At 35.4% G+C, this 24023-nt stretch overlaps 1 protein-coding gene across 1 annotated transcript in view; it reads right to left on the bottom strand.

Annotated features, from left to right (window-relative positions):
- Positions 1 to 22905, bottom strand: part of LOC149811611 (aspartic proteinase 36-like) — a 41171-nt gene extending 18266 nt beyond the window's left edge. The window contains exons 1-7 of the mRNA XM_089993687.1: positions 22627 to 22905; positions 22183 to 22312; positions 21434 to 21681; positions 19726 to 19950; positions 12351 to 12519; positions 12207 to 12277; positions 5475 to 5565 (exon numbers count right to left, since the gene is read on the bottom strand). Coding sequence (XP_089849813.1) covers positions 5475 to 5565; positions 12207 to 12277; positions 12351 to 12519; positions 19726 to 19950; positions 21434 to 21681; positions 22183 to 22312; positions 22627 to 22850 — 1158 coding nt within the window. The 5' untranslated portion in view covers positions 22851 to 22905. The remainder of the gene's footprint in view (positions 1 to 5474; positions 5566 to 12206; positions 12278 to 12350; positions 12520 to 19725; positions 19951 to 21433; positions 21682 to 22182; positions 22313 to 22626) is intronic.
- Between the last annotated feature and the right edge of the window lie 1118 nt (positions 22906 to 24023).

Raw genomic sequence — 24023 nt, 5'->3', positions numbered from 1 at the left:
CCAAAACCCACACAAGGGGTATTCACAAGAACACTTAATAAATAAATATTTTATTCACCCACTAAAATGCAAGAAACATACATTTGAAGAGGGGGTGACCCCTATTATACATGAGATGAGAAGGAAAAGGAGACTCAAATAGCCATTGGACTAGCTCCAACGGCTCCAAGACTAGTCAACTTTTAGTTGACTAGTCAGCCTATTTAGTTCAAACTGAACTAGATACAAAAAATAAGAAATGGAGAAATATATATATTATATATTATATATATACACATTTTAACACCCCCTTTCAAACTTACGATACAATAACCGAAAGTTTGTCTAAAAGAAAGTGATATCTGGAAGCAGCAAGAGGTTAGTTGCTAAAGGATATACTTAAGAATACGGTATCGACTATGATAAGACATTTACTCCTAGTATGACTACTATTAGAATTCTCATAACCATAGTCTCTGTTAGGAAGTGGTCAATCTATCAAATGGATGTCAAAAATGCATTTTTAAATAGTCATTTAAAAGAAGAAGTATATATGAATCTACCCCTGGATATAATGTTCCTAAGGGAAAAGTTTTAAGCCTCAGAAAAGCTTTGTATGGCTTTAAACAAGCTCCAAGAGCTTGGTATGATCGTTTTAGTTCTGTTATGCTTAAACTTGGATATACTTCCTGTTATACTAACACTACTTTGTTTGTTAAGAATTTTGTTGCATGTATTGTTATTTTGCTACTTTATGTTGATGATATGATTATTACTAGAACAGATAAACAAGAAGTAGATCAAGTTAAATTTATTCTTAAGAAAAGTTTTAAAATGACTGACCTTGGTTTTCTCATATTCTTTTTAGGGATTGAGGTTGCATATTCTCCTAAAGGGTATCTATTGTCTCAATCCAAATTTGTAACAGAAATTATTGACAAATATGGAATTATTGATGACAAAAGAGTAGACACTCTTGAAGTGATAAATGCAAAGATGAAAATTGATGATGGAGAACCTCTGGAAGATCCTACTATATATCAACAGATGATTGAAGCATTGACGTACTTGACTATTACCAAACTAGACATAGCGCGTGCAGTTCACACAGGCAGTCAATTTAAGCACTTTTCTACCTCTGTGCACATGAGTGTTGTGATGTGTATTATTATATATTTAAAAAATTGTGCTTATAAAGGATTATTTTTATCTTCGTCTTCTCTACTTAATTTAATAGCTTATTTTGACTCTGATTGGGGAGGAGACCCAAATGACAGATGCTCAACTACTGGGTTTTGGGTTTTTGTAGGAGATTCTCTTGTGTCATGGAAATGCAAAAAGCAACAAAAAGTATCTCTATCCTCCACAAAAGCTGAATATAGAGTCATGACAACCACGACAACTGAAATTGTATGGTTGAGGTGTCTTCTTAGGGATATGAGAGTAACTGTGACAGAGTCATCAAGCCTATGTTGTGATAACAAAAGTGTTATCTACATTGCTGGAAATCATACTTTTCATGAGCGCACTAAACACATTGAGATGGACTGTCATTATGTTCGTAAAAAAAAAATTGAAGAAGACTATTTCACTATCGTATGTGACTTCAGAGTATCAACTTGCAGACTTCTTTACAAAAGCCTTGTCTTGCCTTGCCAAAGATTTCATTTCCTGTTGGACAAACTTTCGGTGATCTCACCGTAAGTTTGAGGGGGAGTGTTAAATGTAAACATATATGTATATATATGTTTACATATACATTTATGTATATTCATAGTTTAGGGGTATTTTGGTCTTTTTTTTGTACAGCAAGAATAAGTATTTTATATTTTTATTTTTCTGTTTTTATTTTAATTTTTTTATATAATAATTCTCAGGCTTCATGAGCTTTTTGGGAATTAATAGAGTCATTGGACCCTACCCAACGGCTAGAATTCTAGTCGTTAGGTAGGTCCCAATGGCTCTTTAGGAGCCCTCTTGTATATAATGGGGTCAGCCCCCACTCATTTGTATTGCTTCTTCAAGGGATTATTCTCCAATAATATTTATTATTTTTATGTGTGATTCTCAGCCCTTAGTGGCTTATTCTTGTGTTTTCATGTGTTGACCTATAAGTGGTCATATTCTCTAAGTGTTCTCTTTTCCATAAGCGGCACACCAAAGCATATATTGCAGTTCATGATAGACACAACACGACACGGATTCGGACATGGGACATGCTACAATTTGCATAGGGCACAATCAATATTATGTCTGATACGGTCAACATGTATGTCACAGTGTCTGACATGGATGACATGGTGTTAGACACAATCGACATAGTGTCTGACATACTTGGCACAATGTTTGACACGCTTGACATTGTGATGGACATGCTTAACACGGTGACCGACACACCTGACATGGTGCCTTGACATGCCAAACATGATGTCTGATGTAAAAATAGGTTATATATATAGTCATATATAATCTTTTTTTTGTATTTGCATCTAAGGGGTATTTTGGTCTTTTTCATCATTATAATAGGCATTGCTCATTAGGAACAATTTCTATGTATTTTTTATTGTAAATGCTTTGTACTTTATCAAAAAATGATAAATTAACTCCAAAGGCAATTGAATGTGTCTTTATTGGGTATGGAGAAACGCAAAAAGGTTATTGATGCTTTGATTCTAAGAACAACAAACTTTATTTGTTCAAAGATGTGACTTTCTTAGAAAAAGAAAATGGTTTTAATAAAGAAAGTAACAAAGAAGTAGACTATGATTTCTTGTTTGATCTCTTGCCAAGGCAAGAAATTGATTCCCAAGAATCAAATGATTGTGAATTAGATCATGTTAATGATATTTCTTTGAAAAATGACATTCTTGATAAAAATCATGATAGCGATGGTTTAGAATTATTCCACAATAATGATATTTTAGTTGAGAACTCCTCTCAAAATGTTCAAGTTTATACCCGGCGAAATCAAGGAAACCAAACAAGTGCTTATGAAAAACATTCTCAAATAGATGGAACACCTAGTCAAGATGTATATTTAGAAAATACCACTTAGGAATTCAAATAGAGCTATGTCACCTGGGTACGAGTGCGCGTCCGGGTATGGAGGGTACGACACAACAATTCCAAAAAATGTGGATATGAGGGACAGCTAAATATATACTGAAAAATATATATTATATATCTAAAATATATATTATATATTGAAAATATAATATATAATATAATATAATATAGGATAATATAGGACACAGGAAATGATGTGTCCAAGTACCAGTACCCACGTCAACACGTGTCGACACGGGTACGGCACCCTAAGTGTCGTGTCGCGGTAACATAGAGATAGAGCCTCCATTCTACCAAATAGATTTATGTCTTACGAATCTTTCTCACCAAACTATAGGACATGTCAAATAACTATTTATTTTTATCATGAACTCTATCATTATAATGAAGCCAAAGATTGTCCTCATTGGGTTGAAGCTATGAACATAGAGCTAGAAGCCCTTCGTAAGGCCCATACTTGGGAAATAGTGAATTTACCTTTAGGAAAGAAGTCTATAGGATGCATACGGGTATTGAAGGTTAAAAATAAAAGTGATGGAACCCTAGAGAGATACAAAACTAATCTAGTTGTCAAAGGTTACTCACAAGAATACGGAATCGGTTATGAAGAAACCTTCGCCCCTTAGCTAGGATGACTAGTGTTAGAACGCTAATAGTTGTTGCATCCACTAAAAAATTACCTATTTACCAACTTGATATGAAAAATGTTTTTCTCAATGGAGATCTTAGTGAAGAAGTATACATGGATCCTCCACTGGGATTTAATATTGAAAGAGGAAGAACTTTAAAAATAAGAAAGGCTTTATATGGTTTTAAACAAGTCCCTAAGGCTTGGTATGACATATTTAGTGTTGTCATGATAAGTTTGGGCTTTTGATCTTGTTATACTGACACTGCTCTCTTTGTTAAGAATACAAGTGCAAATATTGTGATATTGTCGTTGTATGTTGATGATATGATAATCATAGAAAGTGATAAAAAGAGAGTTAGTGAAATTAAAATTGTTTTAAAAGAAAATTTTGATATGTCTGATATGGATTTCTTGAGATATTTTTTAGGTATTGAGGTTATCTATTCTCACATAGGATATATCCTATCACAGATGAAGTTGGCAACTAACATTTGTGCTAAGTTGGGTATTCCCAACGACAAGAAGGTGGAGACTCCAAAATTGTTAATGCAAAATTAAGACTTAAAGATGAGACACTACTTGAAGACCCTACACCATATAGACAGTTGATTGAATCCCTCACTTACCTATCCATTACCAGACCCGACATAGTTCATATGATTCATGGAGTCAGTCAATTCATGCATGCTCCAACCACAGTACACATGAGTGTTGTATTAAGGATTGTCAGATATATAAAAAACACCATAACTAGGGGGTTTTTTTATCCTCATCTTCATCCTTAGATTTACTTGCTTATACTGATGCAGATTGGAGAAGAAATTATAATGACAGAATCTTAACTACGGGTTTTTGTGTCTTTTTAAGAGATTTGTTGATTGCTTGGAGATGCAAGAAACAACAGAAGGTTTTGTTATCATTTATTGAAGCTGAGTATAAGGTTATAGTCACAATAACTATGGAGCTCATATGGTTAAGAAATCTTCTCGGAGATATGGGGGTTGCCATCTCCAAACCTTTGAAAATATGTTGCGATAATAAAAGTGCAATTTACATTGTCAATAACCACACCTTCCATGAGTGCACCAAACACATTGAGATGGATTGTCATTATGTCCGTGATGAATTTTTTAGAGGAACTATTCAGTTGTCGTATGTCACATCTGAATATTAAAAAACCCTACCATACCCTTTGTACTTCCACAACAAGACTAGCCGCTATCGTATTCTATTTATAAAACATTATCATCACATCACCTCGCATTATAGCCTTGTCAAAGAAAAGATTTCAAGAAACAATCAAAAATAGGAACTGCCAATGTTTTCCAATATAAAGCACAAAATTGTCTTCGTGATCACATATTAAATAGATCGCCTTTCAATGATTTAACCCAACTTTTATTGTCTCCACGTTTGACACCACCTATCTTCTAGACACAACTAGTCATTTCATACTTGCACTTTCTATTCATGCTATCGGATTTCTATAAATTGATAATACAGATCTATATTATTTTTCTTCATTACTTCTTCAATGGAGCTTGGAGTACATATTAATTTAGATTTTAGAGGAACAGCCAATGCTTGGTATTCAACTTAGACATAGTGAACAGCTTTATGTACAGGAAAACATAACAGAATGACTAGAGATTGGCTGAGGCTGTGAAATGTAGAAGAGAGTTCATTCCTAAGCACAAGGACATGATGTCTCTTCATCCATATTATTGATTATCACATAATGCATTATCCACAAATAGTAGCAATGAGTAAATGAAAAATGAGAGATAACAATACTTACACCTAATTGATAAAGATACTCATGTGGATAAACCTTCAGGTGGACAAAATTTTCAAAATAAAAAGTAACATATGGAAAGGCATCATCCACACTGCCAATAAAAGAAACACACGTTAGAACATTAATTTATGTCCAAGCTACATCAATTTTCAATCAAAAAGGAACATCCAAAGTTTCACCCATAGAAGAAACAAAATCAAAATTACATAAGCATTCAGAAACAATTGAAGAAAAAACAAACAAAAAAAAAAGACGCCGCAATACAGTATGCTCAAATTATTTGTTGCAGCATGAGTATAGTAAAAGGTTCCACCACATAAAAACACCAAAAACATAGAAATAAATGGAAAACCAGGATGCTGGTAAATTTTTCTGCCTCTTTTTTGTATTTTAAGTTGCACAAGGGCCCTGGTATGATTTTTCCCACAGGTATATCTTTATGATTCTGGGCCTCTAACTAATGAGATAAATATTCAACTTTGCACAGTATGCAAGAAAAGTTCATAACAATATATCAACAATGCAGAGATTCATAAAGCCCAAAAAAGCAAATGCATGACACCTTAACACTGTCACCACAGAGAGAAGAAACCATGTTAAAAGTCCATCCACAGTGGCAGCCTTTAAAGAGTTCAATCATGAGGACATTCTCGGGAAATAAAAAGTCTGAAACAGTGAGATATCATGAGAGGGAGTGAAACGGTGTGTCAAGCTGTCAAGACATTATTTGTGAGACAAAGTGTGTCAACATATTATTATCATACAGCTTAAACTGTCAAATTGGATGGGTACTAAATCTAACACTGTTATATTATACCATATAGAGACAAGTGTGTAATGAGATCAAGAAGCCTCCACACACCTCAAGCAAGAGTCACAATCACATACACAAGTAGTTCCAAGAACAAGGGCCACTTATGGGCCAATAAAGAACACACAAGAGCTAAAAATGGTAAAATGTGCACAAAATGCATACATTACAAGGGGCTCAAAGCCCATATTTATACACAAGAAGGGAGTGAGGAGGCCCAACAGCTAGATTTCTAACCGTTGGGGAGCTCCCAACGGTTATATTGTCAAGGACAATAATGCCCTTGACAATATAACCAATGCCCAACATGGCCAAAATTAAAAATAAATTAAAAACAGTTCAGCCCCTAATGGGTTGTCCCTATTACAAGTGTCAAAAGACTAAAATACCCCTAATGATAAAACATATTACATTCACAATATATATATATATATACATACATATGTATTGGACATATATATATATATATATATCATAGTCACAAATATCGGTATCAGCTATATCTCGGCGAGGCTATTTCTAGTGATATTATTGATTTAGTGATAAATCTCGGGAAAATATTGGGAAAATCTCGACACTTAAAAAATAAAAAAATAAGAAAATTTCATGTTTAGACAAAAAAGTACATAAATAATAAAATAAATAAGTAAAATATGTAAAAGAAAGAAGAAAAACACATTTAAAATGTGAAAAATAAATAAAAAAGTAAAACATTGATAATAGTGTGATAATATCGCAATAATATCATGATATATATAATTTTTTTATATTTTAAAAATATCACGACATTTTTATCTTTAATATCATTTTTCCATCATAACGTGATAATAGCGCGATATTTTCACAATATCATCGATATTTGTGACTATGATATATATACATATACAAGATATATATACATATATGTATATGAACATATATATATATATATATATTATATATAAGTAACACTTATGTTCTAACACCTCCCCCCTCAAACTCACGCAATCAGAACCTAGAATTTGCCAAGGAGAAAGTGGAATCTGGGAGAAGGCAATGCCTTAGTGAAGAAATTTGTTAGTTGATATTCGGATGGTACTTATGGTAAAGTAGTAGTCTTCTTCAAGAATTCTTCACTGACATAATGACAATCCATTTTAATATGTTGTGTTTGCTCATTGAATGTATAATTGCTTGCAATATAGACGACACTCTTGTTATCACAACATAATCTTGAAGGTTAAATTATGTAAAGTAAACTCCCAAGTCTTCTAGTGGTCATGGCACGATATTCGACTTTTGTAGAGGACAAGGATACCTTTTGTTGCTTTTTGCATCTCCAAGATATCAAAGAATCGACGATCATTCACATATCCTCCCCAATCAGAGTCAGAATATGCAATGACATCTAATAGGGATACAACAACAACAACTACGCCTTCATCCCAAAACAATTGGGGTCGGCGATATGAACCAAAAAAGAAAATCATTCTGGGTCTTCCACATGAATCCTTCTCCTCCAATCATTTCTATCCAATGTCATGTCCTCGGTGAGGTTCAAAGCATTCATATCCTTTCCTATCATCTTCATCCAAGTCTTCCTAGGGCTACCCTGACCTCTTTTAACTAATATATTTTATCATTTCTCCATCCTTCTAACTGGAGCATCATTAGGCCTTCGCCGAATATGTCCAAACCACCGTAAAGGATTCTCTCTCATCTTATTTTCAATGGGTGCAACGCCTACCTTCTTACGTATCTCCTCGTTCTAAATCTTATCTTTTATTGTATTTCCACACATCCATCTGAGCATACGCATCTCAACTACACTCATTTTTTGAATATGATGTCTCTTGGCAGCCCAACATTCAGTACCATATAATAGAGATGAAGATGATAAAAATAAATCATGAATAATGTATTTTTAACTAGGGATGACAATGGACAGGGGTGGGGGCGGGGGATAGGGTCTTCACCCCCACCCCGTCTCAAGATTAGAACCTCCATCCCCGCACGGGGATGGATTTTAACCTCCACCCCCGCCTTCATCCCTGTTTCATGTCCTCCATCCCCGGTTCAAACAGGGATGAGGCAGGGCGGGGGGCCGTTTCCCCGTAGTCTATTGTCATCCTTTAGAAGGGCTGGGGATGGGATGGGGCGGGGCTAGGCAGGGATCGTGGTGGGGACGAAGCGGGGCGAGGAAAAGTGTAAGTCCATCCCCACCTCTATCCCCGAACGGGGATGGATTTTAACCTTCGTCTCTGCCTCCATCCCCGTTTCATACCCTTCATCCCCGGTCCAAACGGGGTGGGGCCCCGCTTTCCCCCAATCCACTGTCATCCCTATTTTTAACATATCTAACTATTCTCATTACAATACTCATATGTGTTGTAATGGAAGAATGCTAGAATTGACTAACAATATGAATAGCATGAGAAATATCAAGACGAGTAATAGAAAGGTAAGTTAGGACGCCAATCATTTGGAGATATGGAGTTAGATGTTTCAGAGGCTCCCAAAGCTTGGTACGATAGATTTTAAGGTTGTTTGTATCATGTTATATCATGCGATACAGTACGATACTTATCATTACTTTTAGGGTTTACGATATGTGATACGAGTGTGTATCGTACCTGCATCAGGTGTATTATACGATACACTCCTGCATCGTGTTGTATCGTACAATACAGGGCGTATCATACAATACAAGGCAAATCGTACGATACGCCTTCGATACACTTTAAAAAGGTCAAAAATTTATTTTATTTTTTTTTAGTTTTAAATATCTTTTGAGAACCAACTTCTCTATTTGTCTAAAGGCCATTAGAAGTGCATTTCCACTGTTTTTTCACCCAAAGAAATGGGTTAAGATAAAAAAATGCATTTCTATCATTTTTCACTCAAGAAAATGGGTTAAGGTAAAAAATCTTTATTATGAGTAAAATGACAACGCTATTCTACAAAAAAAAAATTGCCTCGGGGGGCGCTGCCCCATAAAACCCCACCAACTTATCGTGAAGTTGGATCCGCAAAAATTAAATATTTATATTAAAGTAGAAATCAAGCTCCACACTCCAACAAAGATGGTGTTAGATGATCTGGCATGGCAACGGGGCACCAAAGCAATGAGTGGAAACCGATTAAAAATCGAGTGCAACTATTGTCATAATATTTTAGTTTATGTAGTATGAAAGTATGAGTCTTGCAACATGTTCTTAATTGTAAAATATTTAATATTTTGCATTGTTCTTGTGAGATAGTTGATGTTTGATGATGTCTTATGCAGCTCATAGAGACATAAATGCTTCATATGTGATTTTATGGTTGTATTTTGTATAAATCATCATTATTTCAGGTGCTATGATTTTTTTTGAATTTTTACTAATTTTTTCTGATTTTTCTGATTTTTTAAAAAAATTTATTAAAAAATTATGATATGTTTACGATAAGATATGATGTTACTATTGGCTAGACCGATACAGGTAGTGATACGCTACTTACAACCTTGATAGATTTAGCATTATTATGCCTAAAATTGGCTTTAGATCCCGTGTAACAGATACTGCTTTATTTGTTAAGAATTCAAATGCAGATATTGCCATTCTACTTCAGTTTGCTTTTGATATTGTTCTCAGGTCTAGAATATCAGATGATATGAAGGTTGACACTCTTGAAGTAACGAATGTCAAGATGAAAAGTGATGATGGAGAGCCTCTAAATGATCCAACTCCCTATAGACAACTTATCAGAACTCTTTCCTACTTGATTATTACTAGACCTGATATAGCACACGCTAAGTCATAGGGACTCTTCAACTAGGTGTTGCACCCGCACCCGCACCCGATGCGGTCAACCTGACCCTAGTTGCAATCAATGCACCCAGGATCATTTATGTCCAACTTTTGGACTTTATATATATATATATATATATATATATATATATATTTATTTATTTATTTATTTATTTATTTATTTATTTATATTTTTGCCGCACCCCCGCACCCAAGTTTTTTGAAAGTGACGCACCCCCACCCGCACCCATGTGACATAGAGCACACGTTGTACACAGCTAGTAAGTTTCAACACGCTCCCACATCTCACATGGGAGTTGTATATTATTAAATATCTTAAAAATTATATTTCTAGAGGCTTGTTTATGTCCTCTTTTGCATTAGATTTACTTGCATATATGTTTTCTTAGGTGAATCATTCATCTCATGGAGGTGCAAAAAGCAATAGAAGGTCTCACTTTTTTCAACTGAAGTGAAGTACCGGGTCATGGCTACCACTACAATGGATGTGGTGTGGCTGAGAAGATTGTTGGCTGATATGGGAATCAAGATTCTAGGAGCTTCAAAGATGTGTTGTGACAACAAAAGTGTTATCTACATTGCCAGGAATAATATTTTTCATGAAAGGATGAAGCACATTGAGGTAGACTGTCATTATGTTTGAAAGAAATATCTTCAAAGAACTATTGATCTGTCTTATGTCACATCAGAATACCAGTTGGTGGACTTTTTTACCAAATCTCTCTTTGCACTTAGGTTTCACTTCCTTTTATGCAAACTTTCAGTTATCCTACCATAAGTTTGAGGGTAAGTGTTAAATTGTGTGTGTGTGTGTGTATATATATATATTTCCTTTTCTTTTGCAATATATTATATATATTGAGCTTCTCTTCCACTTAGTAATGCTCTCTCTCTCTCTCTCTCTCTCTCTCTCTCTCTCTCTCTCTCTCTCTCTCTCTCTCTCTCTCTCTCTCTCTTGTGTATAAATAGGGGCATTCTCCCCTTTCGTAAGACATGTTTTTTGGCATATTCTATTCATTGAATAAAATATATTTTCTATATTGTGTGCCTTGTTGTGTATCCCTTTTGTGGGATTTGTGAGTGTGGTCTTTAGAACACTTATGTGGTTCCTTTTGTGGGATTTGTGAGTGTGTTCCTTGGACAACACTTTTGTTATTCACTCAAGTTGAATATTCGTGGACACTTGATTCGTAATTGAAGACTCTTTGATTCTTTACAATGAGATCAAGAAGCCTCCACACACCTCAAGCAAGAGGCACAATCACAGACACAAGTAGTTCCAAGAACAAGGGTCACTTATGGGCAAATAAAGAACACACAAGAGCTAAAAAATATAACCTTTATTGTTGGTAAAATGCACACATTACAAGGGGCTCAAAGCCCATATTTATACAAAAGAAGGTAGTGAAGAGCTCCCAAAATAGAGATGTTGGGAGCTCCTGACAGCTAGATTTCTAGCCGTTGGGGAGCCCCCAACAGTTATATTGTCAAGGACAATAATGCCCTTGACAATATAACCAATGCCAAACATGGCCAAAAATAAAGGAAAAATAAAAATAAATAAATAACAGTTCAGCCCATAATGAATTGTTCCTAATTACAAGTGTCAAAAGACTAAAATACCCTTGAAGGGTAAAACATATTACATTCACAATATATATATAACACTTATATTCTAACAAAGTGCAGTATCACAGACGTGCATATGGAAGGCAAAACAATTCTATATTAATTGATTTAAGTTCTTGTCTTCTTGATAGTGATGACCTCCAACATCATTATGCAACCAAAATAGTTAGGTGCTGCCTATGTGCCTTGGTGATACCAAAGTGTTATAACGAAACCAAAATAATGGTCAATTATTAATAAAAGAATAACATATTAGAAATTGTGTTTATATATATATATATATATATATATATATATATATATATAAAGACAATGTTTTATTACTAATTGGCCCCCAAGGAGTCCAACCAATGCCCACCCTTTGGTTGGCTAGACACTAGATGGTGCTTGATTCACCTAGGTCACCTAATTCTCCTTCACATTAAAAAAAATAAAAAAAAGGTCACCAAGCAACATAGAAATAGAATCAAGAAACCAGCAGTTCTTTAAAAAATATTTTACCTTCCAGTGAAATGAAAGCAACTTGCACCCTGATCTGTAAAATACTGTACGTGTGGCCCATGGGACATAATCTATGAAATAACATAGAAGTAAGCAATTTTATCCAAAACAACAGCTAGATGAACAGTCTCATCAAGTTCTCACCGCGTTCATTAAAGGATTAAAAATTTCCTCTGCAATATAAGCCAAGGTTGTCCCACTGTCTATGATTGTCTCCAGTCTATCTTGAGCGGTAGAATCAAATATATTTGAAGGAAGTCGCAGCATGATCCCACCAACATCAACTGCTTTCATGTATACATTGTAATGAGACCTATGAGAAAAATTAATCAGTAATGATCTATGTCACAAATATCTCCGATGTTTTGAAAATATCACAATTTTGGCATGATGCTTTTAGACACCTATACAATGCCAGAAATAATGTGATATTTTTGAAATAGCACTTATTTTGAAAATATCATGAAATTAATCTGATATTTATTTGAACAAACTAGTTTTTTATCTTCTACATTTTATTATATAATTTAAATTATTGATTTTAAATTTTTATTTTACAATTTTAAATTTATTACATATTTATTCAATTTGATTACTCGTGTTTATTTCAAAGCATTACTCTTTTTAGGATCTAGATCAATCATTCTTCTCATGTAACCATCCATTGGTATTATCCATATGAAAGCCAGTTTTTCTTATGGGTGATTTAACCAAATATATGAGAATCACTATTGAGAGATAATGTCAGTTGGATCTGGATATTGGATCCAGATCCAGATCTGATGTGAAGAGAAGGCAATCAGATGTTATGTGCTACTTTCCTGTTTATGTTACTTTCCTCTTTTATATCATTTCCTATATTCTTTTCTTATTAATTCCTTTTATTTTGTTTCCTTATTGTATATGGAAAGGGACTGTTGTGTAAAGAAAGGACTGTATATTGTGTTTTATAAATAGAACATCACCTCACATGATTTCCCTATTGGGAATCGGTTCAACAGTAACCCCTCTTCTTCTTTTCTCTTCCTACTTCTTGAGATACTTTTGGACATCTAGAGATATCATATTTATTATGGTATCAAAGCTGGAGATCAATTTGATCTATTGAGGTATGTTATAAGAGATCTTACATTTTATACCTTGCTTCTCCAAGTTTTTCCCTCTTCTTTCTCCTTCTTTCTTGTCTCTTCTATTGACCTGTTGTTTTTTGTTCCCAATCTTCTTTGTGCTGCTGTCATTTGATTGAGCCTATATTTTTCATATTGTTGTTTCTTGATTGACGTCAAAATTGTTTTCTCCCTTTCTTTCCAATTTGACGTCACACCAGTTATTCTTTCTTGCCCTGCATGTTCAGTTTTACAAATCTGAAAATCTGATTCACGATTTAGATATGATATTCTTGTTTCTTGATTGATGTCAATACAGTTTTTTTTATTTCTTTCTTCCTTTTTGACATCACATCCTTGGTATTCTCTTATTCTTGCCCTACTGTTTCAGTTTTTCAGATCTGAAATCTGATTTAAAAAGAAAAAGAATTGTTCTCTATTCAGATTTACAGATCTGAAATCAGATTACAAAAAATCTGTTTTGCTTCTTCTTAACCATCATGTCATCTTCTTGGATTTGATATATATAGATAGATAGATAGATAGATAGATATAGATATAGATATATAATGGGAAGGATAGCTTTATATCAGAAACTGTGAGTTTTTTATCAGTGTAACTTCCTCTGACTGCTAGGTTTACCGACTGGAAAAAAAAGGTAAGTCTAACTTTGTTCTTGACGTGATTGGTTAAGCATTATCTTCTTTTCATATCTTTTATTCTAGTTTGGTTTCCCATGGAATCAAATCCTCAATCATCTTTGTCATCTATCTTCCTACCCAAATTAGTTTCTGAAAAATTAAACAATTCTAATTTCTTATTTTGAAAGAGGCAAATAACATCTTTCATTAGGAGTCAAAATCTCTATAGAGTCTAGACACCTTGATGGCTTCATCGTCCCTCCCCCAGATGTCATCAAGGAGGACAAGGATGAGAATGGGGTTGTTATTTCATTTGTTCATGTCATGAATCCAAAAAAAAAAATCTTGGGTGAAAAGAGAACAGGCTTTAGTAGCATATATTATTTTCACTTTGTTGCAGGAGGTACTTACTCGAGTACCTGATGATTGCATGAAACTATAGCTTTGGACTAGGTTAGTTCAGACGTATTCTCAGATATATCTGAGTCTAGGGTTATGTTTACGAAGAAGGAATTTCAAAATTTAAAGAAAAGTTTCATGAGCATAATGGAATACCTTAATAAGATGAAAAATGTCATTGATCAGCTTGCCATGGTTGGTTATGAAGTTTCAAATAAAGATATGGTTCAGCAAGCTCTCAGTAGTCTTAGCCCTAACTACCATGTTCTTTCCACCACTTTGCAGTATTTAAATATGCTCCCTACATTTGATAATCTAAAGGCCAAACGGTTGCATTATGAGATGACTCTCAGTGTTGATGCAAATACCTCTCATGAATCCCAAGAAGTTCTGATTACTAATGTGTCACGAGGTCGTGAAAGAAGATATTTTAGAGGAGGCAGGGGACGAGGTTGTGGAGGCAATCAGGAAGGCTAAGGAATACTTCTCACACCCAATATTCCCCCTAGCATTGTTGCACAAGGATGACGTCCTATCCCTACCTGTTTCATATGCAAAAAACATGGGCATGTGAAAGCAAATTGATGGTTCAAAGATGATACTAAGTACAATCAGGTAACAATGCAGTATAAAAACCAAGGCAAAGGTCAATTTGGAGGTCAAACAAATTGTTAAAGTAATGGTGAAAGTCAGTTGTTTATAGATAAGCAACTATTACTTGCAGCTCTTGCAGGACTTAACTTTAAGCAAAATGAGCAAGGAGGGTGGTATCTCGATTTTGGTGCTGCTAATCACATCACAGGTGATGAGGGTAAGTTCTCAACTTTGATTTCTTATCATGGCAAAAATAGTATCGTTACCAGAGATGAGACTCGTCATCCTATCACGCGTACTGAAAATGTGTCCATTCCCTTGTCTAAATCTAGTTCCTTGAATCTTTCTAATGTTTTCTTTGTCCCTAACATCAAGAAAAATCTTATTTTTGTTTCAAAACTTATTGATAATACCAATTCATATGTTTTATTTACTCCATCCTCTGTTTGTGTCAAGGATCTTCGCACGAAGAAGATATTCGTTGAGGGCAAAAGATTGCAAAATATGCATGTCTTCAAAGATCCTGTGTCTAAGTCTGTTGGTTCTATTTTGAAGCCTAGCATAAATTCATCGAGTCTATCTATTTTATTCAACTCTTCTAGTTTAAATAAAGTCAATCTTTGACATAGTCGTCTTGGTCATTGTAGTTGGGGTTTTATTGAAAGATTGGTTTAGAGTAATGTCATTCTTGAGTCTAGTCTAGATTGTGAGTCTACAAAAGTCATATGTTCAAGTTGTCAAGTTTATAAGAGTCATGTACTTAAATTTAATTTTTTGAATGAAAGAGCTTCAAAACCTTTTGAAATTATGCATTCTAATGTATGGGGACTAGTGAAGGTGAGTACTCTTCAAAGGAATTCATTACTTATCTTGAAAATAATAGAATCACCAGAAGAGTATGTTTCCCATACACGCCTCAACAAAATGGGTTTGTTGAGAGGAAGCACTGCATATTGTTGAAAGTATCAGCCATGTTAATGTTAGTAAGACTCCTTTATATCTTTGAACAGAGGCATTTCACTCAGTTGTTCACATTATAAATATGCTATCCATGAAGATTTTGAATTATAAGTCTCTTTATTATGTTTTGTTTGGGAGGCACCCTAATTATGATTCCTTATGGGCCTATGGATGTGTTTGCTATGTTCAAATAGATAAGTTTCTGAGGAATAAATTTGAACCTAGACCTCATGTTTGTAAATTTGTTGGTTATGATGACAATTATAAAGGTTTCAGGTGCTATGTAGTAAAAAATAAATGTCTACGAATTTCCAGAAATGTGGTATTTTACGAGAGTTCTTTTGAGTATGATCTTGGTGAAGAACGAGTTCTAAAGGGAAAAGGGAGCATTGTGGAGTATTATCAACCATGGTTAAGTGAGGAGTTATTTTCAACATTCATTGATGATGTCTCACCACATGAAGGAGCCTCGGGCAGTCTTGGACAGCAAGAGGAAATCTCTACTATTGAAGAAAGTGCAGCCACGGATGGGAGATATAAAGGTTATATGAAAACTAGAAGAGGCAAAGAGACAGCCAATAAAGATGTGGGACAACAACCCCAAAACGAGAACAATGATGAAAATGCAGCCAGCCAACATGATGAAATTGTGACACGGTCGAAATTCAGAAGATCAAATAGGGTTAAGCACCCTATTGAGAGATGGTTGAGTTATGAAAATTTCAGCACAGATCATCAAATTTTCCTCATGCAAGAAGAACCAATTTCTTATTTTCAAGCTATTAGAAATAAGAAATGGATTAAAGCCAAGAACGAGGAGATTAGAGCATTGCATAAGTGTCAAACATGGAAATTAGTTAAAAGGCCTCCAGATAAAAAATGTGACTACATCAAAATGGGTTTATAATATTAAGTATAAACCTGATGATACCATTGAAAGGTATAAGACTCGATTAGTTGCAAAAGGGTTCACTCAAGAGTATGGTATGGATTATGAGGAGACTTTCAGTCCTATGGTTAAAATGGGGACAATAAGAATAATTTTATCTATGGTTGGGCCTTAAATAAGCTTGATAACAAGAATGCATTTCTACACGTAGGGATGGCAGTAGAGCGAAGCGGGTGTGGGGGACAAGGTCTCCACCCCTGCCCCGTCTCAAAATTTTGCCCTCCATCCTCGCACGGGTTTTCATTTTAACCTCCATCCCCAGTCCATTTCATGTTTCATGTCCACCATCCCCGGTCTAAACGGGGCCCCGTTTCCCCAGTCCTTCCATCGTTACCACCTTTTGTTGTTAGAGGAAGGAGAGGAGAGAAATGGGAGCTTGCGCGGCTCGTTAGAGGAATGAGAGAAAGGAGAGAGGAGACATTCGAGAAAGGGTTTTATGTTAGGGTTAAGAATATATATAGGATTTTATAAGATGTATAAGAGTATAATAGTAATTTCCTTAACGGGGATCGGGGACGGGGCAGGGTAGGGACAAGAGTAAGTCCATCCCCGCATGGGGTTTTGATTTTAACTTTCATTCTCGGTCTATTCTCCGTTTCATGTCCTCCATCCTCGGTCCAAACAGGGCAAGGCGGGGCGGGGCCCCATTGTTAGAATTCATAGAATCTGATATTCAATCACACGAAGAGAGAGAAAATATGTTGTTGTAGAGAGCCATGATTCCTCACACAAGAATCGGCGCATCAGACTTCACATTATATATTTGCTTAATACAAGGATTAGGGTACCAAAATACCCTTTTACAACATATCTAAATTACAATTTAGCCATTAATGAATATGTGGCATTCCTATGAATAATGAACATGGATTGGATCTGGATCCCAGATCGAGACCCAAAATATGAAAGACTTATTTTCAACTATTTTTCCTCAATCCATTGCCATCCCTACCTACACAAAAACTTGAAAGAAAAAGTTTACATGGAACAACCACGGTGATACAATGAAAATGATCCAGCTGAATATGTGTAAACTTAAGAGGACAATATATGGGTTAAAGCAGGCTTCCCATTCGTGGTTTAAAAGTTTCTCCCTGAAAATACATAAGCATGGCTTCTCTTGATCATTCATTGTTTATTCACAAAGGTAAAGGATACATGATTGTTTTACTTATACATGTGGATGACATCATTATTACAAGAAACTCAAAGAAGCATATTCAGGAAATAAAGGAAGTGTTGAACAAACGTTTTAAGATGAAGGATCTTGGTCAGTTAAAATACTTCTTGGGAATTGAAGTTGATAAAAATAAATATGGGTTAATCTTAACTCAGTATAAGTATATTGTGGATCTCTTACGTAAGAAAGGTATGTGTGATTGCAAACCTTTACTAACCTATGTTCTAATACATCAGCAGTTGAGTGTTAATGATAGGCAATTGTATGGTGATCCAACTGAATATAGAAGTATTGTAGGAATGTTATAATATCTTACTTTCACAAGGCCAGATGTTGTGAATGCAGTAAACCAAGTGTCTCAATTCATGCATCAACTAAGAACTACCCATATGGAAGTAGTGAAGCAGATTTTGCGGTATCTAAAGCGTACCCTGGTGATGGGTTATTTTATAAGAGAATAAATCATAAAGAATATCTATTTGTAGTTATGGCCTATTCAAATGGGATTGGGTAGGTGATCCAGACGAAAGAAGGTTAATTTCAAGTTATTGTGTATTTGTTAGAGGTAATCTTGTTTCATGGTCAAGCCGAAAACTAAGGGTTGTAGCTCGATCCAACTCTGAAGCCGAATACAAGGCTATGGCAGCAGCAGCTTCAGAGTTGACGTGGATACAAGATTTGTTGCATGAGTTGGATGAGACTGTCCCTATATCAGTTTTATTTTGTGACAATCAGATTGCCATAAGAATTTCATTGAACCCCGTGTATCATGGAAAAAACAAGCATATAGAGATTGATTAGCACTTCACCAGAAATAAAATTGAAGATGGGGAACTTGAAGCAAGATTTAATGGTTCAAAAACCAAATAGTTGATCTTTTTACAAAGGGCTTGACAAAGCAAAGATTTTGGTATTTAAATTCCAAGTCCATGGTGATTACAATGTACAGCTTGAGGGAGGCTATTAAGAGATAACATCATTGGATATGGATATTGGACCAGATCTAATGTGAAGAGAAGGCAAACAGACTTTATGTGTTACTTTCTTGTTTTATATTCTCTCCTATATTATTTTCTTATTAATTCCTTTTATTTAGTTTCCTTATTGTATATGAAAAGTGACTGTTGTGTAAAGAAAGGATTGTATATTGTGTTTTATAAATAGAACATCACCTCACACAATTTTCCTATTGGGAATTGGTTCAGCAGCAACCCCTCTTCTTCTTTTCTCTTCCTACTTCTTCTTGAGATAGTTCTGGACATCTAGAGATATCATATTTATTAATCACAAAACACATTTTTTATTGATACACTTTCTCGTTGTAACAGTCTTAAGGTCATCTCATGTTCTTATGCTTTATTACTATTTTATGCTTGATTACTATCAGAAGTACTAATAGTATTACTATTAGCATCCTCATCAGTGGCAAAAACAGTACAAATTATCACATGATATTTCTTGAATGAATTTATGATCATTTGTAGAAAAAAACAACATTAAAAAAATGCAAATCAATATCCAATGAGAGAACAATCCAATATAAACATCATATTTTAGATGAATGCCACTAATGAGGGAAAAGTTTCAATATAAACATCATGGATTAGATGAATATCACTTATACCCAAAATAACAATTTACTATTTTCAATGCTTCTCAAATCTCAATACATTAGCAACAAGTAACATACTGGTTGGGTACCAAAGGGGTTGTCTTTACACGGGGTTCCACCACATTTCCAATAGTGAATATTCCACCACCATTAATCCCATCCAAACAGTGGGCAAACATCTTCTTGACTTTTCCCGCAGAAGCTAATTGAGAAATCACAGAAGTATCTGATTGACCAAAACCAATGATCCCATCTACTGCCTGCCTACTTGAATCAAGCTGCCCAGTTTGATCAACAGCACACCTGTATAAATACCACAAAAATCTCTTACTGATTCAAGAGTTTATGAAAAAAAGAACTAGTAGGATCAAGTAAATGAAAGGAAATATAGGATGGTCAGCCCATATGAATAACTTTCAAACTCAGTTAACATATCATCCAATAAACTGTTATGTTTGAAAGAAAGAGCCACAAAGGAAAACCCTGAGATGATCAGGCATTGTTGTTTAATGGTTGCTTAGGACTCTTGTCAACCATAACATATATATTATCCATGAGGGCTTCGTTCACCAAGTGTTAGGACGTTACAACTTTGATACCCTTGGGTATATGAGTTGTATAACTGGTAGGGGGTCTGCCTAACCCCAGCTTGTGTATCCCCCAAAAGAAAAAACATAACATATGTATTTAAAAATATTGTTCACTAGATAACTAAGCTAGGATGTACCGATCAATCTAGTGACTGCATTACTTGGATTGGTAAGATCATGATTCCTTGGCCTTCTAAGGGAGTGTGTGATTGTCCCACAGATCCAAGGATCTCTTGTGTCAAGGGGGATCTAGCTTGGGCCCATGACAGATGTGATAGTCAAGTAAAAGCTGGATCTCAAATCCTTGGATCTGAGATCCCTAAGATGCTTGAAATCCATAGTTTTTTAGTCCAAAGGGGGAAGGGGGAGGTGTGTCTCAAGCCAGAAAACCAAGGATTTGAGATCCTTGGATCTTAGGCCCAATGTGATTCTGATGTACCCATGAATTGAAGGTTTCGCGAGTTTGCTGTTCTGTGTTTTTTTTCTCTATATGATATTTATTTGTTCTCAATGAAAATTTAAGACTCAAAAACCTGCGTGCATATGGTTTTAGGTGTTCTGAATATGTAGGAGCTGGTCAAATCAATATGATCCTTGTTTTTTTTATTGCTTAAGTGTCTATGTGATAAATGTACATGCTTCTAGGTGCCAAGAAGATGCTTCTCACAGGGAAAACTTATGTAGCATCTTTAACAAGCATGTTTATTTTTTCCTCCTTTTTGTGATGGTTCCTATATGCTTGTCCTTCCAAATGCTTCCTTGAGATTGTGATGCATTCAGCATTTCTTCTTTGGAACTGTCTGGTTTTCTTCTTATCTTCTAACATTAAGTTCCCATCTTGGCAACTGTATTTGAAGTTGGCTCATATTGTTGTTTGATGCTGCACTCTCCTCACTTGCCAACCATAGATGAACTGTAACTGTTGGTTATAATGGGCTGGGTGAGTTGTTGTTTTTTATTACTTTACTGTTGGAAGAAATAGGTAATGATCCATCGTGTTTTCTGTATACACCAATTTAACACAAGATCAGATAAAGTATCAAGATTATAACTTAGAAGAACAAATAAAATATCAACAGACTTATTTTCATTATATGACCTAGCAGGGGATTCAAAGAAACCATGTTCCTAGTACACATAAGTATTTTTACATTGCTAGCTCATATTTAATTGATGAATTCTATAAGAAAACTTACCCAAACACCACACTTGCATTGACAGGGCTTGTTTGGAAATTGCCAGTTACTTGATTGTACTGTATGAAATCCTCTATAAAGTAGCCCGTACTTGTGCTACCATCCCCATATCGCAAATAATATTCGCAGGGGTGAGTAGGAGTACAGCCCGAAACTTGGCCCCTATAAAGCAGTGAACAAAAATCATCCTTACACGAAACCAAAGACCCAGTGCTGGAACCGCTTGGATCATAAAGAGTCAACTCCAACTGTACCAAAAGCATGCTCTAGTGAACTTCGGAACCCAACAGTCAATGAGCAACCATAAACTAAACTGAAACCCTAACAACATCACACGCACAAAAGTTTCAACATGGGCAGACAAATTTGGGTTACAGTCAACACAACGTATGTCATTCTGCAAATACTGTTCTATAATTCACCACAAGACTAGCATCCTTTATTTATCTAAACAAATAAAAGCAATGTATTTGCCAAACATGACCAGAACAACACTATAAACATGAAACAGAAAGGAAGCAGCACATCAGCATGCAAACTCATAACGTAAGATAGACCACGACAAACATTCCGAGGTTATCATGACTCGAAGCTCGGTTGCAACAACAAATATTTTGAGGATGGGTGTTGAAAGTGCAGAATAATGTAACGTGAATAAAAAATCCAGGAACAAACAACTGAAAAGAATTGTTTCCAATTATTTGAAAGCAAAAGCAGACATTCCGAAGGCAGAAATTGAAATAAAATACCCCAAGACCACTCTTCTTCGGACAATCCCGACACTGAATGCAATTCACCCAAAGCTGATCGCTTCCTGTATCAACTTGCACATAGTGATGCGTCGGCGGATTGCCAAGCCAGATTTGAGTATAATACAGCCTAGCACCAAGAAAGAACGATCAGACAAAACCAAAATCCAACGAATCAAACCCACCATTTAAAGAAACTGCAAAGAAACCGACACTAAACCGACTTCAAATAATCTCAAAAACCCTAATCTACAACAAAATTCTCCTACCTAGCTCAAACGCAGAATTCAGAGATACGGTGAAAAAACAAGCGACGAACCATTCCACGAGAACAAAACTCAAGAATGCAAAAAAAGAAAAATAAACTGCAAACTACAATTCGTAGTCGAATGAAGCAGAAGGACGGAAAAGATCCGAGAAGAAGAAAGGCGAAACCACACTCACCCGGTCTGAGTAGCAAGGCCAATGCCGCCCAAGGGAATATCGGCGTCCCCGAGCATCCGGCCGTGCCTGTGGCCATCGTGCGCCTTCAACTGACCAATTTGGCTTCTGAGTCCGGCGAATTTGCTCCTGACTGGGAGAACTCCATTGGCGGAACCCAAAGGAAAGCAACTAAGAAAAAAAGAGAGTCCGAAGGCGACGAAGAACAGAATCTTCTTGAAATCCATGGAAGCAAGAACCCAGCACGAGGAAGAAGAAGAAGAAGATGATGATGATGAAGTAAGAGCTACGGTTAGGGTTGGGAGGGGAATGCGGGGAGAGGGAGGGGAGAATGTGGGCAGGGAGAGACCGCGTGGGACGCAGCCTCTCAGAGAAAGAGAGGATGCGTCTTGCAGTTTTCTAATTTATAAAGAGGGCAGAAAAAAGGCGCGTTGGGAATGGCTGAGAGCTTTTCCTTTGGCTTGTCCCTTTTCGAGTAACGGAAAAACCGCTAATGACTAAAAAATAGACAAGACAAGCCGGGTCTCCGGTCTCAACGGAACATGACACCGAAATTATTTATTTGCCCTTCATATTCTTTATTTATTTTCAACGGCATCAGTGGTCCATGACTATATGTTTGAAGTTTTAATTTGTCAGGTTTTGGTTCCGGGCAATGTTGTCAGTAAACAAATCGGACCTGTATGGTTTGGCCAACGATGTGAATAGGCCGATACCGATTCTCAAGTAAATCAGTCTGAATCGGCCAAAAAACAATTAAAAAACATTGTGTCAATCAGAATTTGACACGTGTTAAAAATATTAAAATAATATTAAATATTTAATTTTAACCTGTTTTTACATTTATTAAAAAATAGTTCATTCAGGTAAATATCTGGTGATACAATACATATCGACTACAGGCTGATACGCACCGATACGGATATTGATAACACTGGTTTGGGATCAATACCTAGTTTTCAATTCAGAAAATGATAGTATTGTACTACAAAAATGATGTGTTTTTGGAAAAAAACTACAAGTTTTTAAAATTTGATGTCAAAAACTGCAAATGTCTGACATTAAAATAACTATTTTAACCTTTGCATATTGAATTTCCAAAAAATATATGAATTCCCTCTCAAATATGTGCCCAAGTACTGTATCAAAGATTTGTGACCAACTTTATCACTGACTTTTTACCCCAAAAACAAAGGATTTCAAAAAACATAAAAAAAAAAACTAGACATAAATACCCATAGTATAATTGCACCAATCTCAATTATACTATGCTATTTTTTTACTACTTTCATCAGAAAACTAGAAAAATAATAAAAAAGACAAAGATAGATCGGGTTATTAGCTTTTCAATGCCACTAAGATCATCTTGATCTCATGAGCCAACGGTTGGGGAGAAACAC

Source organism: Nuphar pumila, chromosome 17 (genome assembly GCF_984573655.1).
Source record: "Nuphar pumila chromosome 17, dmNupPumi1.hap1.1, whole genome shotgun sequence".
Classification (NCBI taxonomy): Eukaryota; Viridiplantae; Streptophyta; class Magnoliopsida; order Nymphaeales; family Nymphaeaceae; genus Nuphar; species Nuphar pumila.
Note: the sequence above shows the minus strand (reverse complement) of the source record. Positions and strands in the feature narration are given on the sequence as shown.